At 39.1% G+C, this 17,304-nt stretch overlaps 1 protein-coding gene across 6 annotated transcripts in view; it reads left to right on the top strand.

The window, feature by feature from the left end:
* Positions 1-17,304, top strand: part of YEATS4 (YEATS domain containing 4) — a 76,498-nt gene that overhangs the window by 12,900 nt on the left and 46,294 nt on the right. For 2 of the 6 annotated variants that reach the window (XM_025476631.3, XM_049115151.1), the window contains one exon: positions 4,227-4,880. In XM_025476631.3, the coding sequence (XP_025332416.1) occupies positions 4,227-4,396 (170 nt within the window). In that variant the 3' untranslated portion in view covers positions 4,397-4,880. Of the gene's footprint in view, positions 1-166; positions 333-4,226; positions 4,881-5,122; positions 5,241-8,939; positions 9,045-14,557; positions 14,691-16,128; positions 16,178-17,304 lie in introns of those variants that run through there. The other 4 variants (XR_004819266.2, XR_004819265.2, XR_004819264.2 and 1 more) reach the window with 4 other exon arrangements.

The following is a 17,304-nucleotide window of genomic DNA, read 5'->3' on the forward strand; positions in this document are numbered from 1 at the left end:
GTTGGTGCAGCCACTATGGAAAACAGCATGGAAATTTGAAAATTTCAAAAAATTAAAAACAGAACTACCATATGATTCAGTAATGCCACTTCTGGATATTTCTCTGAAGAAAACAAATATTAATTGAAAATCGAGGTGCTAATAGAGTCCCCCATTTTAATTGCAGCATTATTTGCAATAGCCCAATATGAAAACAACCTAAGTGTCTATTGATGAACGAATAAAGAAAATGGGGTGTATACACAACGGAATATTATTCAGCCGTAAAAAAGAAGGAAATCTTAACATTTGTGACAACATGGATGGACCTTGAGGGCATTATGCTAAGTGAAGTAAGTCAGAAAGACAAATGCCAAATGATCTCACTTCCATATGAAATATTAAAAAACAAACAAACAAACAAAACAACCCACAGTGCCTAGGCAGCTCGGTCAGTTAAGCGCGTCTGACTCTTAGTTTTTGGCTCAGGTCATGATCTCAGAGTTGAGATCAAGTACGACATTGGGCTTCACACTCAGCAGGGAGTCTGCTCCTCTCTCACCCTCTCCCCCTATTCACACAGGCATTCACACTCTTTATCTAAAAATAAATAAATCTTTAATAAATCTTTTTTTTTTTAATTTTTATTTATTTATGATAGTCACACACAGAGAGAGAGAGGCAGAGACATAGGCAGAGGGAGAAGCAGGCTCCATGCACCGGGAGCCCAACGTGGGATTCGATCCCAGGTCTCCAGGATCGCGCCCTGGGCCAAAGGCAGGCGCTAAACCACTGCGCCACCCAGGGATCCCTAAAAATAAATAAATCTTAAAACAAGCTCATAGAGACCAGATTGGTGATTGTCAGAGGTGAGGGTGGGAGGTTGGTGAAATGGCTGAAAGGGGTCAAAAGGCACAAACTTCCAGTTATAAAATAAATAAGTCATGGGGATGTAACTAGTTAGCAATACTGTATCGCATATTGTAAAGTTGCTAAGAGATCTTAAAAGTTCTCATCACCGGAAAAAAAATTTTGTAACTGTGGTGACAGACTTACTGTGATGATCATTTTGCAGTATATACAAATATGGAATCATTATGTTGTACACCTGAAACTAATATGTCGGTTCTACCTCAATTTTTAAAAAGTCAATATGATAGAAAAAATAGCAAAGGAAAGACAGACAATCCATAAAAAGGGAGAAATGTCTCTTCTAAACTTAAAAAGATTGGTCAGCCTCAGTAGTAAAAATAGAATGCAAATTACTCTGAAATACCGTTTTTAACCTTTTTGGGTAACTGAGACCAAGGAGTTGATGCAGTAGGGAAACAGACATACAATGCCAGTAGGATTGTAAATTAATAGAACCTTTAAGAGTCATTTGCCATTCCTTCAAAGTTACAAATACATATATCCTTCGACCCAACAGTTGTACTTGCAGGAGTTTATCCTACCAATGTGCTGATTTTCCCGCAAGTATACTGAAATGATTTTGCACAGCAGACACATATAGCATTGTTTGTAAAAGAAAAAATGGAAATACTCAATGTACATCAAAGGGGACAGATTAATATCCATTAGGTGAGATCATCTGTAGCCATTAAAAGAATGAGACAGCTGTATGGTAGATACAGAATAGGCTTTTAGACATAAGCAAGATGTAGCGCAGTTTGTCGATAGTGTGATACCACTTGTTTTGGGGACGAGAAGAAATCACACATCTAAGTGTGATGTGTGCTGGTCTGTGGACAAATTATTTCTGGAAAGATACCAAATAAACCTAAAACTGATTGTCTCCAGGAAGAAACACTGGTGGGTGGGTGGGGCAGGAGTGAAAGGAGACATTTTTTTCATTATCTACGCTTTTCAGTCTTTTAATTTTTGAGCCTTTAATTTCTGTTTCAAAAGCAATTTCAAAGTTAAAAGCAGTGAAAGAAATCACAAAGAAAAATAAGGATCATTTTGACAATATAAAATTGTATTATTGTATTTTAAAATGTATCATAAAAAGAAAGTCACCAGCTGTATAAATATTGCATGTTTTTAATGTGCTAGATGCTTTACATTTATTACTTAATCCTCAGCCTCTGAGAAATACAGTTTTAACTATACTAAATAGAAACCAGATTGAGGGAGACTTAGGAGATATCAGCGTTAGCTAATAAGGGGCCAAGGTTGTATTTGAACTAAAGTGTTTCTGATTTCAAAGCGTTTTTCTCCCCCACCAAACCATGCTGCTTCGAGTTAGTGTTCATTTTATCAAAAGTACAACCATGGGACACGTGGGTGGCTCTGGTTGAGCGGCTGCCTTCGGCTCGGGGTGTGATTGGGGCCCCAGGATTGAGTCCCACATCGGACTTGATCCCTGTGAGGAGCCTGCTTCTTCCCCTGCCTGTGTGTCTGCCTCTCTCTCTTTCTTGAAAAAACAAAATCTTTAAAAAAAAGTACAACTGTGCTTTAATAGTCATCAGCAGCAGTTACCTGAAATGTCCACAAGATGGAAATGGTAGACAAAAGTAGGCATTTTTCTTTGTAAAACAAAATGCTGCACTGTCCAAGTGGGGTATTTAAATAGGTGTATTCTATTTTGCAGTAATGATATTGTCTTTAGTAATTTGTTATATAACAGGCTTAGAAGGTTAAATATCATTTAGTGTTCCTCTACCATAATGGTAGTTAGGATGGCTTTTTATGTACCTGACCATATTCTAGATACTTTATATACATTAATTCGTTTAAAATTTTTGAATAAAGTTTTACATATGAACTTCTTACATAAAAGTTTACAGGTCTGCTTTCCTAAGATGCTAGCTGGTCATTAATACCAGTAGGAATCATTCCACAAACACCAAGAAAGTAGAAAAACTCAACTAAGGGCACATTATCTCCCAGAATTTCTGCAAAACCATTAAAACTAGTTTGGGGGAAAGAAATAGGTTGCAAAATAAACTAAATGAGACAATTAAAACTAGAAGTTAGGGGCACCTGGGTAGCTCATTTGGCTAAACATTTACCTTTGGCTCGGGTCATGATCCCAGGATACTGGGATTGAGCTCTGCAGGAGCCCACATCCAGCTCCCTTGCTCAGTGGAGAGTCTACTTCTCCCCTGTCACCCCCCCTCCTACACCCCCGCTCCTTGTCTTGTGCTCTCTGGCTCACTCTCTCTGGCAAATAAATAAAATCTTAAAAAAAAAAAAAATCAGATAAAACTTCAGAGAGCTGTACTGTAGGCCTATGTTGGGAGGTTTTAAATAAAACCAGAAGTTAAAATTTTTAAAAAATGTTTTTCACATAATATGAGGTGTTCATTATGTTCTCGTTATAATATGCATCATTATAATGGGAAGTGGGCATAGAAATAACAACAGTGGCACAGCTAGTAAATGGTACAGCTGGAATTTAAACCTAGGTGGTTACTGCTAATCTTTTTCTTAAAAAGGTAAGGGTTTGTTTTACTGGTGTGATTGTTTTTCTTTTTTTAACTAAGTTTTTTTTTTTTAAGATTTTTATTTATTTATGAGAGACAGAGAGAGAGAGAGAGGCAAACACAGGAAGAGGGAGAAGCAGGTTCCATGCAGCGAGCCCCATGTGGGACTCCATCCCAGGCCTCTAAGATCACACCCTGGGCCAAAGGCAGGTGCTCAACCGCTGAGCCACCCAGGGATCCTCTACTGGTGTGATTCTTTTTTTTTTTTTTTAAGAGGTTTGTTTGTTTGTTTGTTTTAATTCATTCATGAGAGAGACACAGAGAGAAGCAGGCTCCATTCAGGGAGCCCGATGTGGGACTTGATCCCAGGACTTCAGGATCATGCCCTGGGCTGAAGGCGGTGCTAAACTGCTGTGCCACCAGGGCTGCCCTACCGGTGTGATTCTATGTAAGTTTTACCTGTACATATATTGAAGAGCGCTATTTAGTTAGCTCTTATTGGCTGGGTGTCTCTTGGATTGTATGCCACCTTATTTCCAAATTAACATGGGTATGGGGAGAAAAACTAGGACATTATATCTTAACATCTTAATTGGGAAAGAAAATGTGAATGGCCATAATTTCAACCTTAGTTGTAGAAAACATCTTGGATTCTCTTGTGAGAGTTTAAACTTTCTACCCACTTCCCTGTGTTTAATGTGTCTTAAGTTTACATTTCATCATGGAAACTGACCTAAGGAAATGCCATATTTATTACTGTCTGACATACTTTAGATGTGAGAAAAATGAAATAGTTCAATAAAAATATGTTTTCCTTAGTTGCAGAACTTGAAGTGAAAACCAGAGAAAAATTAGAAGCTGCGAAGAAAAAAACAAGCTTTGAAATTGCAGAGCTTAAGGAGAGATTAAAGGCAAGTCGTGAAACTATAAATTGTTTAAAAAATGAAATCAGGAAACTTGAAGAAGATGATCAGACAAAAGAGATATAAACAGTTCTAAGAGAACTTGCTAGTAAGCTAAGCTGAAAATAAGATGGACTTTAAGGGAGAAATGGACTGCAGATGCTATGGTGTTTCTTAGAGAAACAGCACATGTAGTTGTTGGCCACAGATTTCCCAGCAAGGGGATCAAAGGATTTGTACTTTTCAAGCAATCTTTAAGGTAAAATATATGTATGTAATAAGAAAGAATGCTGTATAGGCATTTTATCAACCCATTTTAGGGTAATTCTCATGTTAAGCACAATTTTAAAAATTTTTTTGCATTGTATGTATAGCTTATCCTTTTGACAGGCATCACAATTTCATATTAATGTGTAAGTTGTACAAATTTTGTATTTTCCTGGTAGAATTAGTGGGTAAATTAACATGTATATTTAATTTTTAAAGTTCTTAACCTGTCCCCATCCTACCTCTTTTGTATGTTGTGCCCACTGCCCAGTAAGCACTCAATAAATGTAGTTTATAGATCTTGTGTCTGCCTCTTGATGTGTTTCTTCCTCTTTAAATAAGCACCTGTAACTCTCTCATTACAATTAATGTATCTCCATTGTATGGCAAAGATCATATTCTAAGTGTTGTTCTGCCTAAGTACTGCAGTGTCATTAGTTTTCACTTAGAAAATATATAATCCTTCATACATTTTCCAAAGATACATAGGAAGCAACTATGTATCAACTTCACATATGACCCCTGATTTCTCCATTTTCTCCTCAGCCTCCTGTTCAGGTCCACGTAGTGAGCCCTGTACTTTTGGACTCATCTAATTGGAACACTTAGTAGTACTTACATCCACATGGGCTGATCTGTCTGGGAAACCTAGGAACAACAATAGGTAGGAAAGTATTTTGGAAAACATGTAACATTAATATTAGTTAATGGCAACCATGCCTATATTTAATGTAAGAGTCTGTATTCTTTGTATAGTATTTAAGATCTACTCTAGCACTTAAAGTTAGTTTTTATCTATCTGCCCTATAGGTTAGTTACTTTGAATGTGTACTTTGTTGCTTTATTTTTAAGTTGGTGCTTATAGGCATTATGAGATTGTGCAAAGGTCTGTCTCCGTAGTCTTAAAATTTTTGCCAGGCGCTGTGGGATTGGAAGTGGCACTTCTAGTCGTGCCAGGCATCATTCATCTTTCCCCTACCTCCTATCCAGTGCCCACAGTATAGGGTGGGGTCTGGGGATTGACCAGAAATTCTAATGAGGGAAAAGTCCCATTCTACTTGAGGGACCCTGACACGGGAGATTATCCCTTCATTATTCTAGTTCGATTAAGCACCAAGAATGTTTTGGTTCATAGAGATAGGTCTGACTTTATGCATGGAGTCTGAGTCCAAAATAGATCATCATGGCTCAGTCTTGCCGCTCTTATTTCTGTGTGTCGTCTTTATGCAAACTTTCTAACTCAAGACCACCCAATTTTAAAATGGACAAAGGATTAAATAGACATTTTTCCAAGGAAATACAAATAGCCACTAAGCACATGAGATGCTCAATATCATTAGTCATTAGGAAAATGCAAATCAGAACCACAATGAGATCCCACTTTTATCCCAACCAGGCATCTATAATTATAAACAAAACAAAAAAATTAATGAGGATATGGAGAAATTGGAACCCTCATGCACTGCTGGTGGGAGTGTAAAAAAGTGCAGCCCAGTTAGGAAAATAGGCGGTTCCTCAAAACGTTAAGTTTGGTTATGCTAATGATCCAGTAATTCTGCTAGGTGTGTACCCGAGAGAAATGAAAACATGTTCGTGTAGAAACTTGTACATGAATGTTGATGACGGAATTGTGCACAGTAGCCAAATAGGAAACAACACCCAAATACCCATCAACTGATGAATGAATACATGTGGTGTAGCCACACAACGGAATATTATTTGGCCAGAAGGGAATAAGTACAGATTCGGCTGCATCATGAACAAACCTTAAGAACATGCTAAGTGATAGAAGTCAGACACAAAAGCCTCGTATTGTATGATTCCATTTGTATGAAATTGCCAGAATAGGCAAATCTGTAAAAACAGAAAGTTGATTAGTTGTCAGGGGATGGGAAGAAGGGGATTTCTGTTTGGGGTGATAAAATGTTCTGGAATTAGTGATGATTGCACAATCTTGTGAATATACAGAAACAGTTGTACATTTTAAAAATAGTTTAAATGAACACTATAAATTTGATCTAAAAAATGTTTAAGCCTTTAAGTGGCAAATTTTGTTGAGAATTATACAAATTTTAAAAATATTCTATAAGATCTTTTTATTTCCCCATTCTTCTACAAGTGAAAGAGAATATTTCTTTACCAAGGATTCATTCATTGAGCTAAAGGCTAAGAACAATTAAAAGAAGCACAATTGGGATCCCTGGGTGGCTCAGCGGTTTAGCGCCTGCCTTCGGCCCAGGGTGTGATCCTAGAATCCCCACAGGGAGCCTGCTTCTCCCTCTGCCTGTGTCTCTGCCTCTCTGTGTCTCATGAATAAATAAAAATAAATACAATCTTTAAAAAAAAAAATAAAAAAAGAAGCACAACTGGTTAGGCAGCTCACTTTTTAAAAGAATATCAAAGCACAAGTTTCATTTTTCTAAATGGTGTGGTAGATAGTGTTGCTATCTAATTTTATACAGGAGACTAAGGGACTATAACTAGGTGTCAACCAAAAATGTGACTCAGGTTAGTAATAGGCTTTCTGCCTCTCTAATACTTAATTTTTATGTTCAGAGCATTGGCACTTTTAATTATTGTTCATGCCTAAATCTTAAATTTCCTTTCTTTAACCAATTGGAGTAATTTAAGACAATCAGATAGGAACATCAGATGGCAAGAATGCAAAGCATTGAGATAAAAATCTTGCTAGCTATTAGTAATATTCAAGAAAATTCTGGTGTTAAGCTCTGTTGGATGGAATATTAAGAAATCTCTTGATCTGCTTAGAATCTGGGGAATGTGAGATGGTAGGGGGAATAGGGCATATAGATGAAACAAGATTGGCCTTATGTTGATAATTTTTGAAGTTGAGCAACAGGAATTATTCTTTCTACTTTTGTATATGTTTGAGATTTCCACAAAAATTTTTTAACATCAGATGGAAGAAACCACTAAAATTCCACTTTTCTTCTCCCAGAAGTCCATAACTGATAAAGAGTAAGTTATTTTAATCAGAATACACTCCCAGATGACAATAGCTTCCAATTGCATAGTTTACATGTTTACTTCTGTATTTTTTATTTTAATAATTCTAACAAATTCTTCACTGTTGATTGAATATGATGAAAGTCTGGAAGGATGAAGGTGCCTCACTGGCTCGGTCAGTTTAGTGTCTGCTTCCTGATTTTGGTTCATCTTGTGATCTCAGGGTTATGATTTCCAGGTCATGAGATTGAGCCCTATGAGGGGCTCCGCACTGAAGGTATAGCCTGCTTAAGATTCTCTCCCAAACCTTAAGAATATGCAAATTTAAATAGCAGCTATTTCTCATCCATTTAGGATAACATAAATGTTTCAGATAAGTATTGATAAAGATACCGCTAATGATACAAAAGGATAGACCAGAAACATAGGCCATCTGGTAGATGGAGATGGCTAATATTTATTTTTTGTGTATCTGAAATTCAAATTTTACTAGACGTCCTATATTTTTACTTACTATTATCTGACAATTCTACATCTATCTCAGATAGGAAAGGTTTTCAAAAAACAAAAAAATAAGACTGCCCAGTGCTAGCAAGAGAGTGGGGAAACAGCTTACTCATACACTGATGAGATCATGAATTGGTTCAACATTTTGGGAGGACAATTTGGCATTAACTACTAAAATAATCTGAGTCAGAAATTTTATTCCTAAAATTTACATTTGTTTAATTTTATTGAAGTAAGTGATTAGACTTTTAAGAATAAATATATTGCTTAGGAACATTTATCCAAATATGCAAGATACATACAAGGATCGTCACTGTAGCATGTTTGCAATATCAAAAAAAATTGTAAAGAAGGTAAATGGCATCAATAAGATCTGCATAAATTATGCTATAGTGATACAATGGATTCCTCTGTGGTTGTCAAAATGAATAAAGCAGACCTAGGGATGCCTGGCTGGCTCAGTCAGCATGCGACTCTTGATCTTGGGATTATGATCTTGAGCCCCATGTTGGGTTGTAGAGATTACTTAAATTTTAAAAATGAATAAAGCAAAAAAGAAAGCAGTTCTCTATTATCTGACATGAAAAGATACCTGGATTATATGTGTTAGGGAGATAAAAGGCAGTTTGCAAAACTTCCTAATTTTATTTTTTGTAAATAATATGTTAGAGTATGGAGAGAAAAATCGCTTGGAGGAGTTTTTACCAATGGTAACAATAGGAAGAGGAATTATAGGGACTGTTGCTATCTACATTGTATATGTGTATGTTCGAATTTTTGCATTAAGAAGTATGTATTTCCTTTAAGTGAAAGGGAATAACAAAATAGTTTAAATGAAAAGGAAAAAACAGATGTCTTGATTAACGGAACATTGCCTCCTGTGAGCCAGATCATTATGAAGTGTCATGTGGCAGTTCAGAGAAATGAAACATGACTTCTGAATGATTCGAGAAGCTGAAGGACCAAGACTTCAGAAACTACTGGAGAGACTCAGGTAAGATCCTTGTCCTCTGTGCATCAACTAGTGAACTGGGATAAATAACATCATGATCGTGATATAAAAATAGGTGATTAAAAGTAGGGGTTTTATCTGTCTTCTGTCCCAGCCTGGACTCTCTGGTCTGACTTTTTAATTATTTGTAGTTATTCTTAATTATTTGTAGCTATTTTTAAATTACTTTGTGTAATATGCCCCATGATATTCTTAATTCCGGGTAGCCTCTCCTCCCCACCCCAGCCTGTTTACTTTCCTACTTTTGCTGGCTACCCAGCCTGGCTTAACTGTTCTCTGTCCTCTACTAGGCTTCACTGCTCTTCAGTAATTCCTTAGTCTACCCTTAGTGAATTCATCATTGCTGTTTGAAAATTTCCAGTGAACTGAATCACTGCTCCCCTTATTCACTAAATAAGAGTCATAAAACTGGGAGTTTAGAGAACATCTAATTCAGTTCCCCCATTTGATGAGAGAATACGGTCTTGCAGAAATTAAATGACTTTCAAAGTCACACAACCTGTTGGGGCCAGGTAGAATTTGAATTCAGCATTTTCTAACTCAGCAATCATCGTACTAGAGCATCAGAGTACAGCTCCATCAAGGCTTAGACAAAATTGTATGAATTGGCAGTCACCTTGGAAACTAACTTTATAAGAATGAAGGAAGGATGTACTATTACTGATACTCAAAATCCCTATCATCAAAACTTTGGTTTATTCTCCTTCCAGCTAATCTGGTCAAATCATGATCTCAAAATTAATGAGAATTGTCATCCCTACTTGGTTTAATTACATGCATGAATTGAAACCACAAGTCTGTTTACTCTTACTGTGCACATCAGCAGATGACCTCAGTTCTTACATCACTGAGATCACTGATGCCATTCAAATTGACCCTGTTCATCTCCAGCCAGGCAAAGTTTTTCTTTGTTCCTACCAAATCGTGCTTTCTTTCATCGCCCTCATGTTCTTCCCATCTGTAGTTTTCATTCCAATCTATACTATCTACTATTGCAAATGTATAATTGGGGGAAATCATTTCACTTTCCTGAGCCTCAAGTTTGTTTTAGTGAATATGAATATACTGCCCACCTCATAGAATTCTGGTTAAGGGAAAACAAAATAGCATATGTCAAGGCACTCTGAATGGTAAGAATAAAGAATAATGATTCTGTCAAGCTGTTTGTAAAAATTTTCAGCAAAATACTCACAAACCGAATCCAGCAACATAAAGAAAGGATTAAGTGATCTCATGATAAAGTGGGCTTTATACCAGGAATACAAGGTTGGCTCAACATGTGAAAACCAATCTGTGTTACAGGCTGTTATAGGTTGAATGGTGTCTCCTCAAAATTCTTATGTTGAAGTCCTAACTCCCAGTACTTCAGAATATGACTATTGGAGATAGGGCCTAAATAGGATAATTAAGTTAAAAAGAGGTCATAGGGTGGGTCTTAATTCAATATGACTGGTTCCTTATAAAAATACTGGGAAGACCATATGAAGACACAGGGAGAAGATGGCCACCTGTCTACAAGTCAGAGAGAGAGGCCCCAGAAGAAACCAACCCTGCTGACACTTTGCGATTGGACTTCCAGGTTCTGGAATTGTGAGAAAGATTTCTGTTGTTCAAGTCACCCAGCCTATGGTATTTGTTATGGCAGCCCTAGCAAACTTTTAATAAATACACCACATTAAAAGGATAAAGGACAAAAGCTACATGATCAAATTTATAGATGCAGAAAAAAATTTTGACAAAATCCAACACCCTCTCATAATAGAAATCCTCAGCATACTAGGAATATAAGGGGAACTTCCTTAACCTGATAAAGGGTACTTCTGTGAAACTCATAGTGAACATTATACATAATTATGATGTTCCCCTGACATCAGGAACAAGACAAGTATGTTTGCTTTGACCACATCTATTCAACATTGTGCTGGAGATTCTCGCCAGGGCAACTAGGCAAGAAAAAAAAAAAGGCATCCAGATCACAAAGGAGGAATTAAATTATATCTGTTTGCAGATAATATGATCTTGTACTTAGAAAAAGCCTAAGAAACCTACACATACATAAACTATTAGAGCTAATAAATGGGTCTAGCAGGGTTGCAGGATGCAGGATCAGTATACAAAAGTCAGTTATATTTCTATACATGAGCAATGAACTTCAGTTCATTTGAAGATAAAGTTAAGAAAACAATTTTTTTTATAACAGCATCAAAAAGATAAAATACTTAGGAATATGACACCTAAAGTTCAACCAAAGAAAAATAGTTAAATTGGGCTTCATCATTAGAAACTTTTATATTTCAAAGAACATTATCAAGAAAATGAAAAGACAGTTCACAGAATGGGGGAAAATATTTGCAATTCATACATTTGCTAGTATCCAGAACATAGAAGAACACTTACAACTCAATAATAAAAAGAACCAATTAAAAATTGGGCAAAAGATTTGAATAGACATTTCTCTCAAAGAAGAATTATAAGTAGACAATAAGCACATAAAGAAATATTCAGGGGAACCCTGGGTGGCGCAGCGGTTTAGCGCCTGCCTTTGGCCAGGGCGCGATCCTGGAGACCCAGGATCGAATCCCACATCGGGCTTCCGGTGCATGGAGCCTGCTTCTCCCTCTGCCTGTGTCTCTGCCTCTCTCTCTCTCTCTGTGTGTGTGACTATCATAAATAAATAAAAAATTTAAAAAAAAAAGAAAAAAAATATTCAACATCATTTGTTGTTAGGGAAATGCAAATCAGAACCATAGGGAGCCACCACTTCACTGGAATGACTGGTATGAAAGAGGCAGACAATAGCAAGTGTTTACAAGGGTGTAGGGAAACTGAAGCTCTCATCATTGCTGGTGAGAATGTAAATCAGCAAGGCTGCCACTGAAAACAGTTTGGGAGTTCCATAAAAAATTACACCTAGGGGTTGCCTGCCTAGCTCAGTTGGTGGGCGTGTAGCTTTAGATTTCAGGGTCGTGAGTTCAAGCCCCCGCGGCTGGTGTAGAGATTGCTTAAATAAATAAACTTAAAAGAAAGTTAAACATAGAGTTACTATGTGACCCATCAATTCTACTTCTAGGTATATATCTAAGAGAATTGAAAACATATGTCCAAGCAAAAACTTGTACATGAATATTTGTAGCAGCGTTATTCACCGCAGCCAAAAGTAGGATCATGCCAAGTGTCCACCAGCTATTGAATGGGTAAATCAGGGGTGGTATGTCAGCACAGTGGATTATTCAGCAATAAAAGTGAATGAAATGCTATAATATATTACAGCATGAATAGACCTCCTAGACATGCTACGCGAACGATGCTGGGGCGCCTGGGTGCTCAGTCAGTTGAGCGTCCAATTTGATTTCGTCTCGGGTCATGGTCTCAGTGTTGTGGGATCAAGCCCCATGTTGAACTCTGTGCTCAGCACACACAGTCTGCTTGTCCCTCTCCCCCTGCTCCTGCCCCCTGCCCTCCCTGTCCCTCTCTCCATCTCTAAATAAGTAAACTCTTAAAAAAAAAAGATACCAGACACCAAAGGCCATACATTGTAGCATTCCACATATATGTCAGGATAGGCTTCGGCTTTTCCTCACTCCGGGCAGAAGAGGGGTTGTCAGTCTGGTTTACCTTGGTAATTGTATGTAAAGCCTGGGGTGGTCAGCAAACAGTCACTGGCACTTCAGTGTCCGGTGTCGCTTCGCTTTCAGTACCTGCCCGACTCTGTGCTATGCCAAGGCATGATGCTGGTCGCAGATCTGGGCTCTTCCTTCGCCTACTGCAGCCTGTCCCAGCATCGGGCACACGGTCCTGCCCGGCTGTGTCCCCGGATATCACAAGCACAAGTCAGAAGTGCCAAAGGAAGTTTGGCCTAAAATGTGCAATTCCTGTGGGTCTAATTATGACCACTTTGTTCAGACTTAAGGCTTTAGGAAACTTAGGGGTGCCTGGCTGGGTTAGTCGGTGGAGCACGTGACTACCAACTTCATGGTCATGAGTTCGAGCCCTACGTGGGCTGTAGAGATTACTGCAAAAAAATAAACTTAAAAAAAAAATAAAGGTAAATAAATAAATAAATAAATAAATAAATAAATAAATAAATAAGGGGCGCCTGGGTGGCTCAGTCAGTTGAGCATCTGACTCTTGATTTCAGCTCAGGTCATGATCTCAGGATCGATCATGGGATCGTATCGGTCTCCACTCAGTGGCAGGTCTTGAGATTCTTTGCCTCTACCCACCCAGCTCATGTGGGCTCTCTCTCTCTCTCTCTCTCTCTCAAATAAATAAACCTTTAAAAATAATAAATGAGAGGTAAAAAGACTCCAGGAAATTTGATAAGTTCACAGTATGCTTTTATTGAGTTTGGTGATGAGAACTAAGCTATTTTTATATCTCTAAGAGCAACCTAAAGCCCTGGGACTGCCCTGTCTCATCTTGTAGGGTAGGAGCCTGCATTTGTTTTGCAAAAGGGCCGGACAGTATTTTCGGCCTCGTGAGGCTCTACGTCCTGTCCCCGCTCCTCACTTCTGCTCCTGCAGCGTGGGAGCAGTCACGCTAACACGGATGAGCGCTGGGCCCTAATGAACATGTGTGGAATGACACAGGTTTGAACATCATGTTATTTCCACATCACAAAATATTTTCCTTTTTTTTTTTTTTTTTTTTAACCATTAAGAATGTAAAGAAACATCCTTAGGTCACAGGCCACCCTGAAAACCGGCCGAGGCCCGATGCAGCCGCAGAGCCACAGTCTGTGGGTTGTTTCCAGGAATGGCTGAGAACCGCCCACCCCAAGAGGGGACTCTGGGACCTGCCCTGTGAATTCAGAGCCCAGGCCTCAGCTCAGGCCTTTGACGTCCCCAGCGGACTAGCTGAGCCCGGTCTCCGCACCGAAGGATGAAGCACAGGGACACGGGCTCCTCCCTTCTCTTCCACCCCACGGAGGCTTGTCACCTCTGCTCCGTGAGTGGCCGCTGAACCTGAAATCACAAGGGCTTCATTTCCTCACCTCCTCGACTATTGCATTTGGTTTCTTCCTTGGCTCGGACGCCCATATCATCTGACCTTGGGGTCATATCCAACTGGGCATTTTCAGAGTTTATCTTCTCTAACTGAACCGATCACTTTCTTCTCCTTGAAACCTCTTCTCTCTTCTTTGCACTCCTCTCTCCACTGATTTTTTTCTGTTTGTTTTTTCACCGATCCTTTTGGCCAATTTCTCCTTATCTCCTTTAGCATTCCCTCTTCCCCTCTGTTTATCCTATAAATATATATATTTTTTAATTCTCCAGGGTTCTATCCTGAACCAGCATTTTTTTTTCTTACCTACCCATGGCTCCAAATACTGTTTTTATGTTAATTGTCCTAAGCCTAGATTTCCAGCCCAAATTCCCATGCTGAACTCCGGACTGCACATTTACCTCCAACACAAGGTAGAGGTAAATGTTTAGACTTTTGTGGGCATCTCAATTGAACGTGTCCAAAACCTAAGTTCTTGTCTTCTGTTCCAGTCTTTCCCCATCTTGAATCCCCTACCTTGGTTGATGGCATCAGTACCAACCCAGTTTGCCACGTTGTCAACACTACCCAGGACCTCCCCGGCCGAGGCTCCTCTGGTGACAACTCCAGTCTCTGTCCACAGAGGTAAATCATGTGGCACCTCCCCCTGGCCAAAGATGATTGGATTTGGGTGGATACTTAACCCAACGTGGATCAATCAGATTATGTCCTGGGATTATCCTCAGCCGTGTGGGTGCTTGAGCTAGAGCTGGTGTGGCTGTGTGCATGGAGCATAGAAAATTGGTCTACACACAGAGATAGAAGTAGATACTCAAGGAGAGGGGAGAGTAGAAGACGTGGCCCTGGAGGAAGTCATCTGGACTCTGCCTCCCCAACCCCCAGCTGCCTGAGCCTTGCCTGCAGGGCCTCCTGTGTCCTCGAATCACCACCCTCTGACCTAAAATAGCTTGCCTCTAAACATTCATAATCAATTACTATATTAAATTTTTTTTTCTATTGAGTTATCTAACATGAAATTTGGGTTCCTGGCTGGACCCTGAAATGTAAATTATCTTTGCAAATGAGCATAGAGGTTGACATCATTTATTTTAAGAGCTGCTTATGTTTCACTGTACAAATTTCCACCATTTATTTAATCATTTGGCTATTGATGAAAACTTGTTTCCAAGTTCTTTGCTACTACAGTTAGTGCTGTGATGAACATGTCCATGAACACGTCCAATGTGTTCCTATAGGACAAAGCAAAATTGCTGGAAGTAATATTGCTAGGTCCTAAAGGGGGAAGTATGGCTTTTTTGTATTTTAATGATACTCCCCAAATTTCTCCCAAAAGTTTGCACCAATTTATACTATCAACTGTTGTGTGTTGGAATGCCTGTTTGCCCCCCTGGCCAACTCTTGGCTGATCTCATAGGTGAAAAGTAGTCCATTATTTCCATTGGCATTTCTTTGCATTCTGAATGAGGATAAGTATCTTTTCATACATTTACTGGCCCTTTGTATTTCTTTTTCTGTGAACTGTCATATAACTGGTTTTATTTTTTGCTTTCCTTTCACTAAATATTGTATAACACGAACTTTATCTAGAATAATAATAAAACAACATCATCAATAAAGAATGCATGTTATTCCATTCTGACTATGCCATAATTATTCTTTTATTATTGGCTATTTAGATCGTTTCAATTTTTTTATAACACTTATAAATTTTTAAAGGTTATTTTTTTTAATTAATTAATTAATTAATTAATTTATGATAGTCACAGAGAGAGAGAGAGAGAGGCAGAGACACAGGCAGAGGGAGAAGCAGACTCCATGCACCGGGAGCCCGATGTGGGACTCGAGCCCGGGTCTCCAGGATCGCGCCCTGGGCCAAAGGCAGGCACCAAACCGCTGCGCCACCCAGGGATCCCCACACTTATAAATTTTTAGATAAGGAATTATCAGGACGTGTGTGTGTGTGTGTGTGTGTGTGTGTGTGTGTGTATGTGTGTTTAAGGCTTTTGATACACATCCCCAGGTTGCCCAATGAAAAGCTCATCCTAGTTTGTGTTCCCACCAGCAGACTATGAAGGTGTCCGCGTCCCCATACGGAAGTGTTCAGCCAAGAGGTAACTTCTGGAGTTTGTGTCATGAACCGCGCATGCAAGATACTTGATCCCCTGACCTGCGGCCCAACTAGTCAGTCTCTAGAATTGCAGGTTTGAGGCTTCTCAGGTCTCCACCATGAGCAGTTTCCTTTATCCATCACCCTGGACTTGAAACTACAGACCAGGCGTTTTCAATATGTTCTCATTCATCCCACAACTATTTACTGAGCATGTATTGTGCTGCGAGGCTTTTTCTTGTCCTGGAGGTCTCCCATCAAAAAGGGTGAGAGCCACCATTATGCATAATTAGAAATACCATGTGTTTAGAAAATGCTTGGGTTTTAGAGAAAGCCCAGTCATTGACTTGTGTGGATTTGGGCAGGATGCTTAATTTCTCTGAGCTTCAGTTTTTTCTTACATATAACTGAGATTATGAAACCAGTATCAGAGGATTGCTTTAAAAGGTCCTGAGTCCCTGGCACATGAAGATGTTAGCATAGGAATTAAAAGTGTGGGCTCTTGGGATCCCTGGGTGGCTCAGTGGTTTAGCGCTTGCCTTCAGCCCAGGGCATGATTCTGGAGTCCCGGGATCGAGTCCCGCATCGGGCTCCCTGCATGGAGCCTGCTTCTCCCTCTGCCTGTGTCTCTGCCTCTCTGTCTCTCTGTGTCTCTCATGAATAAATAAAATCTAAATAAATAAAATAAAAGTGTGGGCTCTGGAGTCGGGCTACATGGATTCAGTCGTGGCTCCATTGCTGACTGGCTTTGTGACCACAGGCAAGTTATATCACCTCTCTGTGCTTCTTTCCCCAATTTAATATGGGTATAAACATACCTCATACTGTTATTGAGAAGATCGAATGAGATGATACAGGTAAAGTACTTAGCCTAGTACCTAGGACCTAGCAAATACTCAAGTAATACAAGTTATTTTAAAACAGTTTTATTGAAGTGCCTGGGTAACTCCACAGGCATACTTCATTTTATTGTGCTTCAGTTTATTGCATTTCACAGTACTACGTTCTTATAAATTGAAAGTTTAAGACGTTAGTGGGAGGAAGAAGCTGTAGATGTGGTGGAAATAGCAAGGGACTTAAGATTAGAACTGGAGCTTGGGGGCGCCTTGGTGGCTCATCGGCTGAGTGTCC

Source organism: Canis lupus, chromosome 10 (assembly GCF_003254725.2).
Source record: "Canis lupus dingo isolate Sandy chromosome 10, ASM325472v2, whole genome shotgun sequence".
NCBI classification, from domain to species: domain Eukaryota; kingdom Metazoa; phylum Chordata; class Mammalia; order Carnivora; family Canidae; genus Canis; species Canis lupus.